The sequence below is a fragment of the Gopherus evgoodei genome, chromosome 6 (assembly GCF_007399415.2).
Source record: "Gopherus evgoodei ecotype Sinaloan lineage chromosome 6, rGopEvg1_v1.p, whole genome shotgun sequence".
Taxonomy (NCBI): Eukaryota; Metazoa; Chordata; order Testudines; family Testudinidae; genus Gopherus; species Gopherus evgoodei.
Window position 1 is genome coordinate 40992800 of NC_044327.1, and position 21509 is coordinate 41014308.

The 21509-nt window shown below is 41.0% G+C and overlaps 1 protein-coding gene across 6 annotated transcripts in view; it reads right to left on the minus strand.

Moving 5' to 3' along the window:
• Positions 1-988: 988 nt before the first annotated feature.
• Positions 989-21509, minus strand: part of TJP2 (tight junction protein 2) — a 95060-nt gene continuing 74539 nt past the window's right edge. For all 6 annotated transcript variants that reach the window (XM_030568057.1, XM_030568056.1, XM_030568054.1 and 3 more), the window contains 16 exons: positions 20331-20442; positions 20095-20231; positions 19079-19145; positions 17173-17323; positions 15623-15731; positions 14342-14552; positions 10715-10902; positions 9373-9468; positions 9177-9256; positions 6984-7194; positions 6407-6507; positions 5770-5982; positions 5293-5403; positions 3880-4212; positions 3154-3239; positions 989-1345 (listed from right to left, as the gene is read on the minus strand). In XM_030568057.1, coding sequence (XP_030423917.1) covers positions 1180-1345; positions 3154-3239; positions 3880-4212; positions 5293-5403; positions 5770-5982; positions 6407-6507; positions 6984-7194; positions 9177-9256; positions 9373-9468; positions 10715-10902; positions 14342-14552; positions 15623-15731; positions 17173-17323; positions 19079-19145; positions 20095-20231; positions 20331-20442 — 2372 coding nt within the window. In that variant the 3' untranslated portion in view covers positions 989-1179. The remainder of the gene's footprint in view (positions 1346-3153; positions 3240-3879; positions 4213-5292; positions 5404-5769; positions 5983-6406; positions 6508-6983; positions 7195-9176; positions 9257-9372; positions 9469-10714; positions 10903-14341; positions 14553-15622; positions 15732-17172; positions 17324-19078; positions 19146-20094; positions 20232-20330; positions 20443-21509) is intronic.

The window sequence follows — 21509 nt, forward strand, 5'->3', positions numbered from 1 at the left end:
ACTAGGCCCTAAAACAAGCAAGCACCTTAAATGCAATAGTTAATTAAAAAAAGTACAAGGCCTTACCAAAATATTTACTTCTTGAAATAAAAAAAGATAGGTGTGAGATGTCTGTCTAGAATATATCCATTTATTATTTTGTGGTCCATATCAATTTAAAGACATAATTAATTGAATTTCTACATCATTTTCTCAATTTCAACCCTTCCTGGCCTCATACCAGCTAGTCTACAAAGGTACACACTTTTCCCCTGTACAGTCAATATTTATGAAAAGCAGTATACCAATCTATTAGCTTAGAAAAATAAAATGCCAGGGAAATTATAGCCATAAAATGGATACAAAAGTTAGGCAACAGAGTAAAACACCTTTTAGTAAATTATGGCTTTGCACAAGTATCAGATATCAATATGAACAATTTAAGACACTTCTTGTTAAAGGCACTTATAATTTTTTGAATTTAGTTCTCTTAAAAAGTGTTATGTCTGATCACATTTTCATAACAGCGGAACAGTCTAAAAAGGCAGTTTTAAGTGAGAGAAAAAAAGTTTAATTTTTTTTTAACAAACGTTAAACTATGAAAATACCAAGAATTAATACAAGCTTTCAAATGGGTATTGGTCCTTATAAAACAGGCAACAACATTCAGGCAAAAGTGATTTCTTTTCTTAGATACGCAAAACAAATAGTCTCAAAAAGTAAGTCCTCCACTTCCAGTGTGTGGATATGTCCAAGTTCATGTAGACCACCCTATGACCCAGGACCGGCGCTAGGGTTTCTCGCGCCCTAGGTGCATGGCCATTTCACCGCCCCCAACGCTGATCCCGCGGCTCTGGTGGAGCTGCCGCAGTCATTCCTGCGGAGGGTCCGTTGGTCCGGGGCTCCGGTGGAGCTGCCACAGGTATGCCTGCAGGTGGTCCACCGGAGCTGCGGACCAGCGCACCCTCCGCAGACATGCCTGCAGCAGGTCAACCGGAGCCGCCTGCCGCCCCCCTGGCAAAATGCCACCCCCCAAATAATCCTGGCGCCCTAGGCAATTGCCTAGGCTGCCTAAATGATAGCACTGGCCCTGCTATGACCCCCAACAAAAATATAACTTTATAACTAACCAGAACTTCATTTTGGCTGTTGAAGGAAAAGAGTTTCAAAAGGGCACTATAGATGCATGTGCTAGTGAGTCTACAATTCTGTGTCCCTATATCTGGATGGCTGTCCGTAATATCCGCGCTTGGAGTTGTCTGATAGCTGCCGACGGTAGTCTTCCTCCTCTGCGTCACTGCCATAACTTCCTCTATTTTCTAGGTAAGGCCTGGTAGGGGGTTTCTGAGGCTCTGGAGGTCTGGAACTAGCACAGCAAAAAACAAGAGTAAAGATGTCAGCAATTTCTGGTCTGAAATGTGGAAGAACACAAACCTGTAATCAACTGCAAACTGTACACTAAGATATGAGGACATGCTAGCAAGGCTAACCATGACTCTGTCCTTCAGCACTCTGCACACCACTACTCCCTTCTCCCCCCTCTCTCTTTGTTACTCCACTCCGTTACTTTCCATACTGACTACTAGGTGTCCTTCCTCTCTTGCCTTCATGCTGGTTCATATCTTCGAACAGCCTCCTGCTCCCAATATGCCAAGCACCCTTCTACTCCTTGCCTGAAGGCTTCCTATATTGATCTCCCCACCGAAGAGGTCTCCACTCCTCCACAGACCTCATGAACATTTCTAAGAGTTAGATGGTAAGCCCTTTTATACAGGGGACTAGTGTTAAGTGGTTTGAAAAAAGCTGTATAGGTTATAAAGCTAATTATTTATATAGAATATAAACAGTGCTGCACAGCACATGTAATAATTCTCTACATAGGAAAGGAGGGGGATTTCACTGATTTTCAGCAGCTATCATTCTAGACTCCATACTGAGCACTGGCAAGAGGAAACATTTTCCCCTACATTCTTTTAAGATCCTGAATGACTTCGAATAAAGCAACGATGCTGTTTAATAGTGTTGATTTAGCCAATTTAATTACACTTCCTATGAACACTCATTCTAAATTGCCAGTTGCTTGTTTCTTTTATCTTCATATTTGGCTAAACTAAATATTTTATTCCTCCCTAAAAACACCACTACAGATGCCATAAGCTTACAATTCCTATAGCTTTGCAATAATAAATTCATCAGGGAAATGCTGCAGTGACTGTTTTGGGGCCTTCCCAATTTGATTATACTTTAATCCACCAAAGGAGCTGACAGTAAAAAAAAAACAAAAACAAAACCCCTCACAACTCATTAGGTCTTCCTTATCCCCAAAAGAGTTACAAATGAGAAGGGTGAGAGAACTAGAACATTTCCAAAAGAAAATCAAAACAGATCCTTCAAATTGTTTTTTGCAAGGTTTTGCTTAGGTGACTGTCCAAGTCATACTAGTGAACAAGCATAGTAGAGTGGGTAAGGCACCAAGACTGGATATCTGGGAACTAATCCATAATTCACTGGACTCAATGGAAACACTCCCATTACCATCAGTTAACTTTGGATCAGGCCCATGGTTCTTCTCCTGACTCTGTAGTGACTCACTGTCTCCCGTTGGGCAAGTAACTTAACATTTTCTTCACCCATAAAATGCATACAATAATGGACTGTGTAAAATCAGACTTTACCACCCTTACTGATGTTGAGTTCTACCTTATACCCCTGTAAGCCGTGAAACTTGTCAAATCACTTTCAAATACTGATTAGTATAACACAACAGCAATCCAATCTCTGACACATAAGGGACAGCCTTGAAGAGTTGATGTACAAGTGATCTTGTGTGTACTCTAATTATGAGACATAAAATGAACTGGCACCATGAATCTCTTAGTAATATATGATATCTGTGAAATTCTCTCTAAGTAATTAAAGTGCAGTAGTATGGACCAGTCTGAAAAAGAGATATAAAGGAAAGATTCTGAAAGGAAGGCCTTGCAGAAGCGACTACTGTCAAGGCAGGTCAACCCTAGAGCTTCTTATCTCTGACACCGTGTAAATTTCAGGAATCACTGGTAGTGTCAGGGCTTGATGGCACTACTTGCATGAGTAAGAGCTGCATAATTAAATTGCTCTTGCTGGTGTAGTAAATATAAACCAGAGGAGTATTTTCAAGTGGATCTGTCTTACCTCATGGGCTGGGGCCAATTCTGGTCTGGCTTCTGTGTTTTGATTGGGACAGCATAGATATCTGGGTGTTTCTGGGCTATTTCCAACTTTAAAAAGAGCAGAAGAAAAAAAAATGCCTTTCAGTTTATACAGTCAGGAGATCAGAGACTGAGCAATGTAGCTCAGTTTAATCTGAAAAGGAATTAAAATACAAATGGATGACTGGTCTTATTTCCTGCTCCCACACCGAGATAGTTTTTAAATTTGAAGTAAAACACTGTACTGCCAAAATAACAGAAATAAAAAAAGAAAAAAGCCATTAACTTATAGTAGCAGCAGCGAGTCCTGTGGCACCTTATAGACAAACAGATGTATTGGAGCATGAGTTTTCGTGGGTGAATACCCACTTCGTCGGATGCATGTAACCTATAGTAGCGAATATAGGAAACCTCTTCATAGAGCATATTTTATATCCCTTATCCCCCCTACCTACTCCTCCCCAAAATGTAATTATATATTTTATATAGGAATAATGTGACGTCGAGGGCAATTTTGATTCCTACTGTGTATGCTGACTGCTGGTTGGTATAATGGTAGGTTGGAAGGAGAGGGAGAAATGTGCTACTGTTTTTGTTTTTAATGATTTTTTAAAATTCAATATAGAGGGTGCTTATAGCACAGAATATGTGTTTGTATTATATCTAAACAAATATACAGGACAGACTGAAAAAGTAGGTTACTACCTACCCTGGCATTCTGTGCCTCTTGTAGCTCCTGTATTCTTTGCAACCTTGCCTTGTGATCCATCTTCTCAAATATTTTAACTTTCCCCAGTACAGATTTTGGAGCACTCTCTCCTCCATCTACATCATCTTCCTCCTCCTCCTCCTCTGCGGCTGGAACTGCTGGCTGAGATGTCTTCAGTATAGGACGCCCAAAGGCAGGTTTCACAGAAACAGGAGGTGCTGCTGCCTTGGATAATACAGCTGAAGTCTCATTGCTGACAGTGCTAGAGCTATTTGGTTTAGATTCATAGTTCTTGGGAAAGTCATATACATCCTCTTTGTTTTGTAGTTTACCCTACAGGTATTAAGAACACACTGAAGTTTACACACAGCAGCAACTTTGGCATCTTTTGATGAATCTTTTCATTTGAAATTGGTTATATTGCTTGTGCATTTTTGTATTGCCCATCTTTGCTCATAAGGGATCAGAGCACTGAGCATTTAAGTATATAGGAGCTTGGTCACTGACTTGAATAGGAACAGAAATAGTTACAAAGTCTTACATTGTATGCAGTGTTATAATGAGCAGTAAAATCTGACCAGTCTATTTAATTCTTTAAAGATTTCTGGAAGGAAAAGAGAAAGAACAGGAAGAATCAGAGCAAGAGGTTTTCCTGGATTATATGGAGGAGAATATTCTTCCGAGCTGAAACTATTACACAGGACACATGCCTATTCTCCCTGCAATCATCATTTCACTTACATGTACTGCTACCCAGCCCAAACTCTATTGCCAAGACATATTTGAAAGGATGGTCGTTTAACTGTCTAGTAAGTGTACTTTGCGCAACACAGACCAATGTTGGTGTCCACCTCCATGAAGAAAGTCAGACGATTGAACACAGGATTTCATTAATAGCTGCAATACCTCTTGAAGTGACACTGGAGCACAGTTCAGTACTACTACTTAAAAGGTAAAAATAAAAAAGCCAAGAGGATTTCCTGCCATTCTGAACCAGCTCCCAGCAGAGAGCTTATTAAAATCAAGAAGGAGTGTGTCTGAACTTCTCCCCAGCTGAGACATTCAGAAAGATCTTTGTTTTGGGCTTGGTAAGGGAGAAAGAATGCCAGAATTCCCCTGGGGAAGAGATCAGGAGAGGAATGGGCAGTTTTCCATGGGCTAGTCACCAAACCCTCTAATGAAACACATGGTACCACTTCTAAATCTCAAGAATTCCCTTCCCAACCAGCTGCCAAGCTCTTTCGACAGCTCACAATCCTCTTCATCAATTCCCCTTCCTTCCTCTTCCCAAATTGCATTTTGGCTTCCAACAACAGGTTACCCTAATAGAAGAAACACAGCCCACGATGTACAGCACCAGGTGGGTTCTTTAGAAAGATAAACTCTATCTTCAAATTGATTTCCACAAATTACCTTAGGTGGCTCGGGCTTGAATGCTGGAGGTGGGCTGGGATCTCTAAGTATCTCTCTGCTACCAGCCCTTCTCATTTGAGCTTTTGGTTCTGGGCTGGGTTTTCTTATACTCTACAAAAATATAAGAAGTTAATGACAAGATTATTCAGGTAATTCTTGACTTGTTTTAACCATAGCCTTGTGGACCAATTACTAGTAGTCACATGACCGGCAATGACATGACCACTATCACTGTAAAAGTTAACATCTGCACTCCAGGTGACACTATCAATGAAACTAGAGAGTTAGGCAAGCATCTTAAACTTTTATGCTAGAATTAATATGGACTTTATAATTCTGTACCAGGGCTAGCATAATGCTGCAGCTGGAATTATACTTTTCTCAGGCACCAATTACAAGGGACATTTTCTATTACCATTTTATAACACACATCACTTTCAGGAAGTCACTATCTTGCCAACAGTCCAAATATCTTACTTCCTCAAGCTGCACAGGCTCAGAAGATCGGCTAATAGAGGAAACACTTGGTTCATCTGATGGCTCATCAAGCTCATTGTCCGTGTATGCACCTCCTTCTCCATCTGTGTCTTCTAAGTCACTGATCAAGCGGCTGTCACAGCTCAGGTAGTCAGCACCCATAGCTGTTAGGTATGACATGCGATCTTCCATGTCGTCATCCATTCCTTCCATCTATAAAAGTGGAAGGATTAGATTTGACTTCATCCCCCATTTTAATTTGCAGTAATATTTATGGTACACAAAACACCTAAGAAACAGAAGCACATGAAACTGCAAGAATTCTGGGTCTCCCAGGAACATGAAAATAGCTCCAATAAAAAATTAATATGTATGCCCTAGCAGCAGCTATATGCCTTGGTTTTAATAACAGGAGCAACATGATAAAGTTATTTAAAAAAAGATAAACTTCTATCCTGTACTATTTTTCTCTCTTAGTTACCCACTGCAGAGATTTCAGATTAGTACAACTTTTCAGTATACACACACGTTCAGTGTTTAGGGTGATGAGTTTGCCATCTGACCACTTTAAAGGGGAATTACTCCCAGAACAGAAAAACAATTTAGCATGTACAGTATGAGCTGTCTGACCACATACCTTTCCTTCCGATACCCATACTGCTTCAACTTGCTGTTGCTGAATTGTATCTTTGAGGCTGCCGTACCAGCTATCATTGGCTGAATTCAGATTGATGGTAGCTGTAGACATTTAAAAAAAATATGCATTAGTGTTTTCATATATTTTTTCTATTAATTCTAAAACCTCAGTGCACCTACTTTATCCAATATTTTCCATGTGACAAGGTTTTGAGTAATGCAAGAAAATTATATGGTCATTTTTACTAGACCACTTTCTAAAGGACAATGTTTGCACTTTTGTTGGCTTGTGGGGGGGAAAGAAGGCTGACTAAATGCCAGCCCTTTCATTATTCACTTGTTTCCAGAAATAGGTTTATTACAGTAGTAAAGTTCAATATGAACGTTTCTTTATAATGAAATGCATCAAGACAGTGAAATCCCAATTGTCTAGGAAGGATTTTCACATGACCACAGGTTAATGTACAAGATGATCTCTTACTCTGAAGAGTATTAATGTCATTTCTCAAATACACACATTCTTTCTCCTACATCTACCACTCTTTTGGAAGAGGAATTAGATACAGATTCTTGCTTACCTGTAAAAAGATAGGAGCAAGTCTTCTTCAGCTTATTTGCTTGATCGTAAAGCTTCCGGGAACTCTTGTTAGATGTGGGACTTAGCCTTTGCCTCATAGTTTTCACACCCTGTTTACTGTCTGGGTTGAAGAACACTACAATTGGGAACCACTGGGTATAGTTCAAGAGATCCACTGCTTTAGGAGTCACATCCAACAAAGCATGTTTATTCTGTTAACAAGAAGAGGATATGAAGATAATGGAAAACCTCCTGCTGAGGAGATGGTGCAGATGGTCTGAAATTATTAGAACTACTAAAGCTGTAGAGCCTACGGATTTGAATGCACAACCGGAATGTTGTCTGGTAAAGAGCCTTTATTAGCAGCAAGGCCCAAGTCAGTGCTGTAATTGGAAACTAAAAGAGCTGAGAAAACAAACAAACAAAAACAAACAAAAAGGACAGTTATGGCCCTCCCAACCAGGGCTATAACTGGCCCAAATCTCCCCAAAATCCCACCGCATGCTGGGACTACAATGGACACCTACCCCTCTCCTTTCACCTACATTTTTTGGACATACCAAATAAACATGTGAATATGGTATTTAATATTGGGCAATTAAATGTAGCAGAGAAAGGTATAACACAATCCAATGGTTGAAAGTTAAAGTTACATTCAGACTGGATATAAGATATACATTTTTAACAATGAGAGTAATTAACCACTGGAACAATTTACTAAGGGTCATGGTGGATTCTTCATCACTGACCATTTTAAAATCAAGATTAGAAACATCCAAAAGATCTGATATTTTGTGGAAGTTCTATGGCCTGCATAAGACAGGAGAGGTCAGTCTAGATGATCACAGTGGTTCCTTCAGTCCTTAGGATCTATGACTGATACAAATATACTAACTCTGACATTGTGTGCACCTTTCACACTGTTTCCCATTTCTTTATTCCCTTTACTTTATTTACTTTCACATTTGCATAGAGATTTTCTTTTCTTTCCCCACCCTCCCCATCTCTTTATTGTGCCCCGGCACACTCATCTTCCCTCGCCAGAATTATTTTTCCAGTCTTTGGGCTGATATTCATGTTGAGTGAGTAGCCAGGACACAGCTCACATTTTCTCCTGATTATAGCCTCCTACCTATACTGCCAAAACTTAAAGCAAATATCCTCCGTAGGCCTCATCCCATGCAAACTACACTCTGGAAAAGGCTTCTGGGGTGAAATCCTGGCCCACTTAAGTCAATGAGAATTTTGCCATAGAGTTCAATGGGGTCATGTTTTCACCTTGGCACATATTTCTTTTGCCTACAGGGGTTCTCTCCCCCTCAGGCTTCTGGGTTGCCATCCCTGGACTCTTGAGCTCCAGTGGTAATCTTTAAAAAAGTCAGCATTTGCTGATATTTCACACAGTTACCATAGCTATTTCCTATTTCAAATACATAGGAAGTAAGTGTTAAATATTGACTTTGTAATGGCCACGATTGCAGTTGGAGCATAGGATGCAGGTAAAAGTAGCCCTGGCAGTTGCAATGCACCAACAAAGATATAGGTGCATTGCATACCCACCTTTATCTTTAATTCAGTTGGCATGGCTAACAACAGTTGCGAACATGTGACGGCACAGACTTTATCCTGGACTATCAACTCAGGTACATAACCAGAGTCCTCAGCAGGTTTGTAGTGGGGCCATCACATCTTCACTACTCTTGTTACCCATTCTAGCTAGGTTAAAGCTAGTGTGGAAATGGCTACTTGTTCTACAATTACACTTCACTTGCAGTGTAGATGTACCCATAGATACAGAGAGCCAGGAGGACATTTTGGAACATTCCAGCTCTGTTCAAGCACTAGATCCTCGTGTGGTTTAAATTTAGGCAAGTCCACAAATAGCTTTTTTAAAAAATCTGAACATTTTAATTGGATTAATATGGGGCCAAATTCATGGCTAACATAAGTGGGCTCATTTCTAATGATGTCTCTGAAGCACACATTCAAAGGAAATTAAAGAAATGAGAAAAAAACAAAAATCAAGTAAGACTGGAGATCCAGTTTCCCCACAGTTCCAGCTTCATTTCAAATGCACATTAACACATTTATTTTCTTGCATATTAATGTGTTAGAAGTCTTTCTCCAAGTTCTTAGGAACAAAATAAGCAATCTGCTTTTAATAGCAAACGTTTTTCAAACAGAAATACTTTACCTGCTCAATAATTTGCCTCACAGTGTTCAAACGCACCACACCAGTTGATTTCTCTGAACCTGCATCTTTGGGTTCTGTCTCTGCAATGACAACAGATGGTTTTTTTTAGTTGTGAAATGAGTGTTCATTTTACCCTTCCCCCAAAATTCAATGCTGAAGAGCCAAACTGCTGAAGAAAAAGTAATGAATGACTTACTGGCAGTTTGATACAGATCAGGCAAGTCATTTGACAGCTTTTCCATCGCTAGATCTGCAATGGGGCCAAATATCACCACAGGTCTCTTAAAACCAGCTGAAGAAAAAAATATTTAGACAGAAGGTCTTTACATATAGAATCACCATGGCAATACATATTGAAACAAACATGCAGAAAAGGCTCAATTTCATCTTTAAGTCTAATATCCTGTAAGTATCTAAGCTCTGTATTGTATATTTTACACACACACACTCACTCTCTCTCTCTCATATATCTATCTATCTATCTTTTGGTTCTCAGTGATTCATGCAGGACCTTTCCTAATGTGAAGGGACTTCATGTATGACTTACCAATTGGGAAAAGTGAAAGAGTCATTCATACACACACTCTTCCCCCCACCCAATTATAAAAAGTTGGAAGGGAGAAGAATGAAAAAAAGAAAAGCGTAGATAGTCCTTCATATTATTCAGAATCAAGAACAGCTGAGAAGATTCTGCCATTTAAGCATCTATAGTACAATTTTAATAGTCTGCCCTGCAGACTGCCCTCGAAGCCACACTAAATGCTTTGAGACTACTCTTCTGATTAAAGTTACAAACATGCTTAAGCATTTGCAGGGTCAGAGCACTTTACAGTGGCAAAGAGATGAGAGTGTGTTGTTATTCTGAGGCCAATACAAGTAACATAATGGTCCTCGTAAGCCAGTGGGAGAGGGCCATATTGTGTTTGGTGACCTCTGAAAGTGTTTTTACTACTTTTTGTTTCTGTTAGCACAGTAGAACCAACACAGCACAGGAGAATGGAAACTATTCTGAATCATGCAACATCAGGAGAATTATTACAGGGACAAAAATTCTTCTCTCTGTTACATCTAGGCAACTCTATTAATAAAGGCAATGGGATTACACCAGTGTAACTGAGGGCTGAATTTGCCCTAAAGAATCATTATTACAGGTGTCTATGAATGAGCCAGAAAGAACACAGCTAAACTTTCATATCCCAGGTTATGTTTGCAAGGCTGGCCAAAATATACCAAAACCAAAACACATCTGTTTACTTGTGACGTGAGCAAATTTGATGTAGAAGTGAAGAAGAAACAAATATGGACTTCCAAGAAGCAGTGTTTGCAGTGACACTTTCTAGAGCAGAGAACAGCTGCACTCAGAAGTTAGAATCTTGACCAGGAGAATAGCATATTACCACTTTCTGTTATAATTTACATTTATCCTAGAGCCCAAGATGGGTAGTGACACTTATTAAGTTGCCACATAAATGACAGTAACACTTGGGCAATAAAAGCAAGCTGTGAATAGGTGCTCAGTTCTGTAAAGTTTCACTCACCCTCTCGCAGCAGAACTCGCTCATAGGCTGGGAACTTTGTGCTAACAGACGCAATCGCTGTCAGATCTTCACGACTCTTTTTCAGATTCTTTTTCATTCCAGATCGTTGGCCACGCATTCTCCAGAAATCTGCCCTGTCACTCGAGCCATCTCTTTGGGCATTCTGAACACTGGCCATCTGCTCAGCTCTGAAAGGAACAGCATGGAATCCATTTGAAAAATGCAATCAAAGGGAAAACATGCCACACTAAAGGAAGAACCTCAGCAGAATCCAGGATATGAATTTGTAACTACAGTGGACAACTCGGCAGGTAGGCAATCTGTGGAGGGGTATCCAGGGACTCTTGCCATGAAGCAGGCAAAATTAATACCAGAGAGATGCTCTGACTTGCCTCAGCAGCGAAGTTTATTGTGCATGAATCAATCCTCTGGCTGCTAAGGCAAATGATAAATGTAATGTATGCCAAGTAGCTGCTCAAGGAAAAGGTGGTGTATGTGGAGATGGAAAGAGAGGAAGCAACCCATCATGAAATGATGGGCAAATTGCCTAATGACCACCTCCTGTTCTCCATCATCTCTTCCTCAGATATCTTAAATTGAATCAAAAAGGTAAAGCCCCCTTGGTCAAATCAGTATAAGAAGGAATAGACTAAAGGTACGTCTACACTACGGGATTATTCCAATTTTACATAAACTGGTTTTATAAAACAGATTGTATAAAGTTGAGTGCACGCGGCCACACTAAGCACATTAATTCGGCGGTGTGCGTCCATGGTCCAAGGCTAGCATCGATTTCCAGAGCGTTGCACTGTGGGTAGCTATTCCATAGCTATCCCATAGTTCCCGCAGTCTCCCCCGCCCCTTAGAATTCTGGGTTGAGAGCCCAGTGGCTGATGGGGTAAAAATCATTGTTGCGGGTGGTTCTGGGTAAATGTCGTCAGTCATTCCTTCCTCCGGGAAAGCAACGGCAGACAATCATTTCGTGCCCTTTTTCCCTGGATTGCCCTGGCAGACGCCATAGCACAGCAATCATGCAGCCCGTTCAGCCTTTTTTTTTTTTTTTTTACAGTCACCGTATGTGTACTGGATGCCACGGACAGAGGCAATACTCCAGCGCTACACAGCAGCATTCATTTGCTTTTGCATGATAGCAGAGATGGTTACCAGTCGTTCTGTACCGTCTGCTGCCAGTGTAATTTGGCAATGAGATGACGGTTATCTGTCCTTCTGTGCTGTCTGCTACTATCATGGGTGCTCCTGGCTGAGATCGGCCGGGGGCACAAAAGCAAAGCTGGGAATGACTCCCTGAGTCAATCTCTTCTTTATGGTTTCTAAAAATAGAGTCAGTCCTGCCTAGAATATGGGGCAAATGTACTAGAGAAGCAGTGTATCAGAGAGTACAGCTGCTCTGTGTCAGATCCCACAGAAATGATGAGCTACATGCCATTCATGGGGGGTGCCCCTGCAACAACCCCACCCGTTGCTTCCCTTCTCCCCCAACCTTCCTGGGCTACCGTGGCAGTGTCCCCCCCATTTGTGTCATGAAGTAATAAAGAATGCAGGAATAAGAAACACTGAGTTTTTAGTGATATAAAATGAGGGGGAGGCAGCCTCCCGGTGCTATGATAGTCCAGGCAGGACATTAAGCAGTGTGGGGGAGAGGAGCCCAGCATCCCACTGCTATGATAGTCCAGGCAGTACAGAATCTTCTTTTCACATGAAAGGGAGGGGGCTGATTGAAGCTCAGCCCCCAGTTGCTATGATGAAGACGGTTACCAGCCGTTCTGTACCATCTACTGGGAATGACCAGGAGTCATTCCTATTTTCACCCAGGCACCCCGCCGCCAGCCTCACCTGAAGCCAGCCAGGAGCACTCACGGGTTGATAAGAAGGACAGTTACCAGTCCTACTGCACCATCTGCCACCGGAGAGGGAAGAGGAGCGGATACTTCTCTTCACTACTGCAGCATCGCGTCTACTAGCAGCATTCAGTAGACATAGGGTGACATTGAAAGACGTCAAGAAGTGATTTCTTTCTCTTTTCTTTCACATGGGGGGGAGGAGTAAATTGACGCGCTATTCCCTGAACCACGCCGGACAATGTGTTTGACCCTACAGGCATTGGGAGCTCAGCCAAGAATACAAATACTTTTCGGAGACTGCTGGGGACTGTGGGATTGCGGGAGTCCTCAGTACCCCCTCCCTCCCTTCATGAGCGTCCATTTGAGTCTCTGGCTTCCCGTTACGCTTGTCACGCAGCACTGTGTAGCCTGTAGATTTTTTTCCCCAAACACTGTGGCATTTCGTCTTCTGTAACGGAGCTTTGATAGAACAGATTTGTCTCCCTATACAGGAATCAGATTCAGTATCTCCCGTATGGTACATGCTGGAGCTCTTTTTGGATTTGGGACAGCACTGCCACCTGTGCTGATCACAGCTCCACGCTGGGCAAACAGGAAATGAAAATCAAAATTTTGCGAGGCTTTTCCTGTTTACCTGGCCACTGCATCCAAGCTGAGATTGCTGTCCATAGCGATCACAGTGGTGCACTGTGGGATACCGCCCGGAGGCCAATACTGTCGATTTGCGGCCACACTAACCCTTATCCAATATGGTAATACCGATTTTAGCGCTACTCCTCTCGGAGAGGAGTACAGAAACCGATTTAAAGAGCCCTTTATATCGATATAAAGGGCCTCGTAGTGTGGACGGGTACAGTATTAAATCGGTTTAACACTGCTAAAATCGGTTTAAATGCGTAGTGTAGACCAGGCCTCAGGTGCACCACACAGGAAAGGAAAACCAAGCAGGACAGCATGGAAGTACACTGTAAAGCCACTTTAAAAGTAACTTTAAGAACTTTTGTAGAGGAGAATTGAAGATTTTTTTCTTAAAATAAAACTATGACTATATTGAAAGTTATATCATTTAGATACGACTTCGCAGCACTCTGAAATTCTTCATTAAAAGCACACCAGATAACCAATCACTTTTTAAAATATGTCTGAATTAACTGGGCTTTGGTAAAAGCAAATTTAGCAGAAAAAAATTCCTACAACAGTACAGTCACCCTTAGTTCTTCAAAGAATACAGTTAAAATTGTCAAGTCACGAAAACACATTTTCCCTAAGAACATGCAGCATACAGAAAAGTATTAGAGGCTTTTTCCATAGCACTTATCGCTGTAATACCGGAGTGCTTCACATATTCTATTTAATTTATCTTACCCTCTCCTACCTCAGATCAGAGAGAGGAAAGTATTATTCCCATTTTTCAGATGGCGAACTAAGGCATGGAAAAAGTACACACCTAGTCCAAGATCTCACAGGAAGTCTACAGCAGAGCTGGGATTAGAACCCAAATCTCACAACTCTGAGTGCAGTATCTTTGCTACAAGGCCATCTTTGCTCAGCTGTTACCGACTAATTCCATAGTTTTAAAAGTTGATTTTACACACATTATTATGAAGGTGATCGCTTGAGGGATGGATGGTGTCCATGTTCTCTTCCCCTCCTTCCTCTCCCAAATGGGTTATACAAATGGTGAATAGGGTGAGAATAAAAAGTAGGTGATGGTGGGGAATCTCTTATTTTAAACATTGGGTGGGCAGGTGGGAAATCAATGTACCTGCTTTTATTTGGAATGATGCCCTTTTCCAGTTCATTTCCAATTCTCACAGCCAGCCAGTTACCCAGTTTGCCATCGTACAGTGTATCAACTACTCGGAAGATCTCCCCTCTGGTGAATGCTAAACTCTGTGGAGATTCCTTCTCACATTCAAAGTGACTCCTTATGAAAAATGAATCCCCTCTGCCACAGGCCATTATGTCTCTATACACTGAAAGACAAGACATGACATCATTTAGTTTAACTTTCTTAAATAGATGTCCTATACCTTGCTGTGACAGTCTTCTGTGGGTGGTGTTTTACTCACCTGCACTTCAAGCCTACAACCTTAAATACTGTAAGTTAGTGAAGGAGAGATTAAACTGTAATTCTAGTCTAAAAACTTTGAAATTTCTCCTCTTCACCTCCAGCGTGGGAAAGAAAAGGTGAACTGACATGTTCCCTATGCCTGCCCACCCTTTTATTCCCTAAAATCTCCCCCACCTCCCGCCCTTCTGATTCACTCTGGAAGTTGTCAACATCATTGCTTTAGTCAGCCAATGGAAGTGAGAGGTATGCTGCACTGCAGAGCAACACAAAACGGTTTTCCCTGCCTCAGAGTTTGCATCCATAGCATTCTCAACCACTGCCAGCACAGGGAACTGGATATTTGAACTGATTCCTCATGCAGCCCTGTCAGCTTTCCCAGCTCTCTCCCTATATTTCCAATTTTAAAATAATTTTGTTCTAGCACACACACATACACACGTGCACGCACAGAGTTATATCGAAAACCAAGCAAGCAAATATTTGTATTTGCTTATTGCCTCATGGATAAAAGCCCTGCATTGCTGACATTGGACAACAATCCCCCTACAGATCCCAGGACTGAAGGGGAAGGCAGCAAGGAGCAGCATCTTGGTTGCTGAAGGTAGAACTACTGGGCATGGGGGACAAGAACTAAATGGTGGACATTCAAAGCTAGCAAGAGGTGCTTATTAAGGCTGAGTGGATGAGTAGAGGAGCAGGGCTCTTCTTCGTCCAGCTGAATGTGAGGTGGCCAGCCCACCTCTCCTCCTCCACATGTCCAGGATGGGAGTAAGCTGGACACAAAAGCAATATTTTTTTCCAATACTTAAAATGAGGGCAATTAAAAGGTGTTTTGGAAAGCAAGAAATGAGAAAGAGCATTTGTGATGTCCCCAGCAAAACACAGCTGAATTGAAAGGCCTACTGTTCTTTTCAATGCCTGTCATTCTCAATCATAACAAACATTGTCACATCTTTGGTGCCAGGTGCCTACCTTCATATTTGCTCTGAGCCAAAATGGTCACAGTTTCACCTTTGGGAATTTCTAACAGGTAGAGAACAGCATCCTCCCGCACAATGCCTCTAAAATCCTGCGTGTTTACCTGATGCAAAAGAAATGTTTTAGGAAAAAATTAGTCTAATAAAGCCCTAAAAGAGGAAAGGAAAAGGCTGTTTTATTATGATTAAAAAAAAGTAATCATTAATACAGAGGTTCATTGGTTTATGCCAATAGACATTATAGGTATGCAGAAGATGGATTACTTATAACTACAAAAGACATCCTGAAAGTGCCCTGCCTTTAAGGGAACTCTGTGAAAGGCTACAAAATGCCTGAACATGGGCACAGATGGCCAGGGCACATAAGGAAAGGTCCATTTCCAGGTAAGGATATCTCTGTTTCCACATAGAATGTTGTTTTGTAGTTAAAACCCCACGTATTCCAAGTATATTGTTGTGCTAAGTAATCAAGGAACTTCAAATAATCTGATGCACTGGTGTGCTCCAGATGGTTATAATTCATCACAGGATTGTACCCTAGTTTCAATATCATCCAGACGCATTCTGGTCACCTAGAGTTGTGAGTACATTCCTGTGGTTGCCTCACTTGCACTCACCCTACCCCCTTTTCCATGTGTGTCTCAGCTGTTTATTTGGACATAGAAGTGATGTCCACTCCCTTGGACCAACTATGAGGCACTAGGGGACGAGCTGTACTGGAGTGCAGTGACTCCCAGTGGAAGGTCTTTGGGCCACTTGGGTCTATTTGCAGGAGGAAAGCTGAGAGAGAAAAATGAGACAGTGAAGGAGAATCAACACTTCAGAAAATGAGTTACTGTTTCAAAACCTGTTCAGGCCAGCAAACAATTAGAGAAATGAAAACATGAAAAACGGGGGACTATGGGACTGAGACAGACCCCACTGAAATCAAGTTAGAATCTTTATTGACTTCAGAGTGCTTTCGGATCAGGCCCAATAGATTTAGATAGGAAAGAAAACTCAGGAGGACATGATAGACAGAAAAAGGAAAGCCACAGTCTTAGAAGAGATTTTTGGGGTAGAAAAACAACAAGGAGGGAAGCCTAAGGAGTTTTGATAAAACAACATCTATCACATTTTATTCACTAAAATGTGAGCAAAGGAAGGAGAAAATCATCAGGTCATAGAGGGACAACAGCTAAATGATGTGTGGGAGAGAGGGGAAGATACTGTGGTCTCATGCTCTGTGGTCTGTTTTCTCAGCTGGAGACGGGAAGAGTCACTAGTGAGTGTATCCACTTCCATCTTTGGGCATTTGTGTTGTGTAACATTTCTACCAACTGCTTCTCCTATTGAATCTTTTAATTTCAACAGCAGAAGTCAAAATTTAAGAATTCAGATTAAAAAAATCATGCTCTAGGAACAGTGACTTTGTCCCTAGGAATAAAGTAATATGGATTTATGTTTTTTTCTTCCCTATTGATAAAAGTAAAGAAAGCAAATCGTTTCACATGATATCAAGGAACAAGCAGTTTTAGTTGCAGGGCTGAACATTTACAGTGATACCTTAAGAATCTGATCTCCTTCCTGTAGCCCCTCCTGGTCAGCTGAGGTGCCTTCTTGAATTCCAGCGACAAATATCCCTACATCATTCCCACCTGCCAGCCGCAGACCCACACTGTCTCCTTTCTTGAATTTTACCATCTTCGTATTAGGACTAGAGTATTCAAATGAAGAAAGAAAAAAAGTCAGGCCAAATATTATACATATGACACCCATCATTTGTAGGAAGTAAACTTAGGCATGCTTGCTGTCAGTCTCCTTATGGTATTTATATGGCCCCATCACTGTACTATGTGAGCATCTCTCAGTCTTTCATGTATGTCTCCTCACAATACCCCTGTGAGGTAGGGTAATGCTATTATCCCTGTTGCACAGATGGGGAACTGAGGTACAGAGAGGCTAAGTGACTTGCTCAAGGCCACAGAGAAAGTCTGTGACATAACTGAGAACTGAACCCAGTTCTCCCCAGTCCTTAGCTAGAACCCTAACCACTGGACCATCTGCATCACATAGAAAGCTGTTTTTAAAATATACCAGTTTAAATGAATTATGAGCAATCACACACAGATTTTTTTCTCCTCTCTACATTATGCAGAATGCAGTGTAATACTCCACCAGGTAATTAATAGGAGAGTCAGATAACATGGAAGTCTTCAGACTTTCTTTTGCTGGCAGAGTGTCAAGAATGCCCAATTGGTAAGTTGAATCAATTCTCTCCTGTTCCAAGGAGACAGCAAGTACTGGAGTTAGTTCAGCTTTTTCTCTGCCAGAAATGCTGTATGCCTGGATGACCTTCAAATACTTGGAGGACACTGCCTTTCTGTTATCATTCATTCCACATACCAGTTACAGCCTGTACCATAAATTCTCTTCAACTGAACCATAACTAAACACTGCTATGGAAAATGGGTACAAATTTATATATCTGCAATATACAGGACTTGACCCTGAGGCAGCCTTTCAGAAGTTTATCAGTTCTCAGATCTTTAAACCCAACTCTCTACTGGAACTATGGAATAAACAGATCTTCAATTTCCCTTCTTTAGGGATCACCCCTTCAATCCAAAATCTCCAAATGATTTATTACTTTCTCCCCAACACCAGCCCATTTCCCCATTTAATAATTTACATTAAAAAAGTATCCAGGTTGCATTCCTATAAAGCACCTTAGTGATTTCAAATATCAGACTCTAGACAGTCAAAGCTCTATAGGTCAACATTATCACATTTAACTTGACGGTAGATTAAAAAAAATTAGGTCCTAGGTCCACAGACATTTTGTTCCTGCTTTTCGGTGTGCAGCTGCATACAGTACACAAACTAGGGATTGAGAAGATACACATTTAGCTGCAAAAAACTCCAGCTTGTATATACACAACTGTGGAATGGGTGTGCACAAAAGCAAGCGCGCACACACAAAAAACTCCCACTCCCAGACCTTACTTTATGATAATCTAGCCTCTAAAGTTTTATCTTTTTCAAAGTTATCAATGCCCTTTTTATAGCTTACATTTCTCTCTGCATATTAGATTAAAATAGAGGAGGAGATCCAAGGATCATGCATAAAGATACACACCTACAATTGCAATTGCAATTGCGTTTGTGCGTGCAAATTGCAAAGGTATGTATTTAACTAGCAATCTGCATTTACAATCAGTCTATGAAATCGGGGACTGAACATACAAGTGTAGGGGCATGCATTCTTGTGCATATACATTAGGCCTCCTTTTTTAAACTAAGTTCATCCTAAATGTTGTCATGTATTTAATACAGAACCCAGGTTATCTTTTCTTGACATAGGACTGTTTAGGGGAAAACCACTACGAATGCATGAAGAAAGCAGCCAAAGAAAACAAAAAAAGCAATATGGATAGATGTTGAGAAAAAACAGGTGTTGAAAGAAGCATACCCGTATATTGCTTCATCTTCAGGACTAGGTCGAAGAAAGGTTCTTGGGGCTACTTTTGGTTGAGATACTGTGTGTAAAAACCACAAAGTTATCTAACTGACAAACCAGACAGAAAAGAATGAAAGGTTTTCAGTTACAGGCAGCAGTTACAATAATATCATGTATGCCAGCAAAGAGTGCAGATCTGCAGCCTAAAGCACACGGCACTCTGACTTCAGTGTCCAAAAGTAAAAAATAACTAAAAAGAACAAATGTTAAGGCAGTAAATTAACTTATGATTTCAGGCTTATCTCCCAATTATGTAATCCTTGTCAAATGGTTTCCCCCCCCCCCCAATTTTCTTTTTGTCAGGAATCTGTTATTCAATCTCTTGCTCCAATTGTCCTCTTTTAAGGTCTCCCCAAAGGCCAGTCAGCCTATTCCAGCCAAGGCGGCTGGATGTGAATTCCCTCTGAGCCAATTTGTGCCAACTGTCAATCAGCTGGGGAAGATGTGGATAAGAGGTGCCTTCAGACCCTACCTTCCTGGGAGATAACAGAGCCAGGATTTTGTCAGTACAATTTCATAGATTCACTTCTGAGGATAAGAGCACTCAACCTACATTTAACCTTTGTGCTTTATCTTTAAGCTCTCTCCTGTCCTCTCTTTTCAATGGAATGAAGACTTGGTTATTTAGTTCTTTATTATAGATAAGAAGAATTGCAGGCTACTCTGCACAGGAACTGCCATACTAGATCAGATCTGTGGTCCATCTAGTCTAGCATCCCATCTCTGACAGTGGCTAGTACCAGGTGAGGAAGGTGCAAGAAACCCTGTAGTAGACAATTATGGAATAACCTAGTGATCCACAGGAAAAGTTTCTTCCTAACTCCCTCCAATTTGCGTTTGGCTTAATTCCTGAAGCATGATGGTTTATACCCCTTGGAATTATCTTCCCCCCGTTCCTCCCTCCTGCCAGCTAATGGGTTTTGTTTGCAGGGAAAAAACATCTCAAATTGGACATTTGTAGTTCTGACCTGGCAGGTCATCTTTGTACTTTGGTTCTTTGTTTGTGTCAGTGACGATGACAGCAGCAGCTATATCACTGGTTGATTTAAAAGGCGTGGGCATCGCTCCCATCCTGGACAACCTGTTGGGTGGATCCTCTTTTGTACTTAACAAAAAGAACAACAAATTGAGAACATTAAAACAAAATTTCGTACACATTAAAAATGTCTTATTTAGTAAGAAAAAGTAGAGTAATACTTCCTACTTTGGCTTTTCCTTTAGTTTTTCATTGGAGGAATGAGAGTCGAAATCAGAGTGATGTAATTTTTGGTCATCTTGAGGGGAGCTTGATCGGTTTGACTCAATTTCAGAAATATCTATTGAGAGAACAGTATCTTAAAACAGACTTACTGTATTGATCTTCAATTTCATTGCACATTTATTCGCATCTACTTACTTGCAATAATCTCAAGATACAAAATATGAAATATTTATAAACTATTCTCTCTGGAAAAAACATCTGAGTGTGCCTGAGGCTAGAAAGAGAAGTGACCTGCACCTCTCAGAGCTTCTGTCTCCCACAAAATATTTCAGGAAGGTTTTGTAACATCCAGAAAGAAATTCCAAGGAGCATCAAAAGCAAGTGTAAACTTTTCCCAACTATTAACAACATTCTACAGGTTTGAACTCTTGCTAGAAAAACGCACCACACAGAGGCCTATCTTTATTTTTATAGAAACAAGAGAACTATAAAATGAAGAGGAGATAGTGGTTGCAAAGAACTGAAACTGAATCTTGCATAGTAAAAGATTAAATAAAAAGAAAATGGCTTGTCTGTCATTGCCCTCCACAATTTCTTCTTTGAAAGTCCAGAGGGTTCACTGTTAAACAACATGAAGCTGAGCTGTCCTTCAGAGAGAAAATGTCCTTCAGAGAGAAAAACAATTTTCCCTGTAGCTCACAAATTCAAGCCACAACCCATTCTCAGCAGGAAAAGCTCCAATAAGCTGCACTGAATATTCTCACACCAGAATCCACTTCCTGAATCAATTAACAGCATCATGTTTCCAGTGAGGCACTAGCACCCTTCCCAAAGCAGGAATGTTGGAAGGAGTGGAAGTGTCCTTAGAGTGAAATAAAACTGAGCTCATCCCACCATTGTCATGAATCGGGCCTTGCATTAAAATGACTTTCCTTCTAGCCATGGTGAGTTGGGCTTTGCTTTGTTTAGTCAACATTACTCATGAATCAGCTAGAAAGGTCACTGAATGACACAAGGCCTGCTGAGTGACTGAAGGTTCTTCCTACACCAAAGGAAAATGGGTTTGCTGCTTCTGTGTCTTTCTACAAAATAGTTGCAATATAGGTACTTGCATTACCACTATCCTATGAGAAATGCTTTATATAAACAGCTTCACTTTCTGTTTACACAGGGAGTAGAACT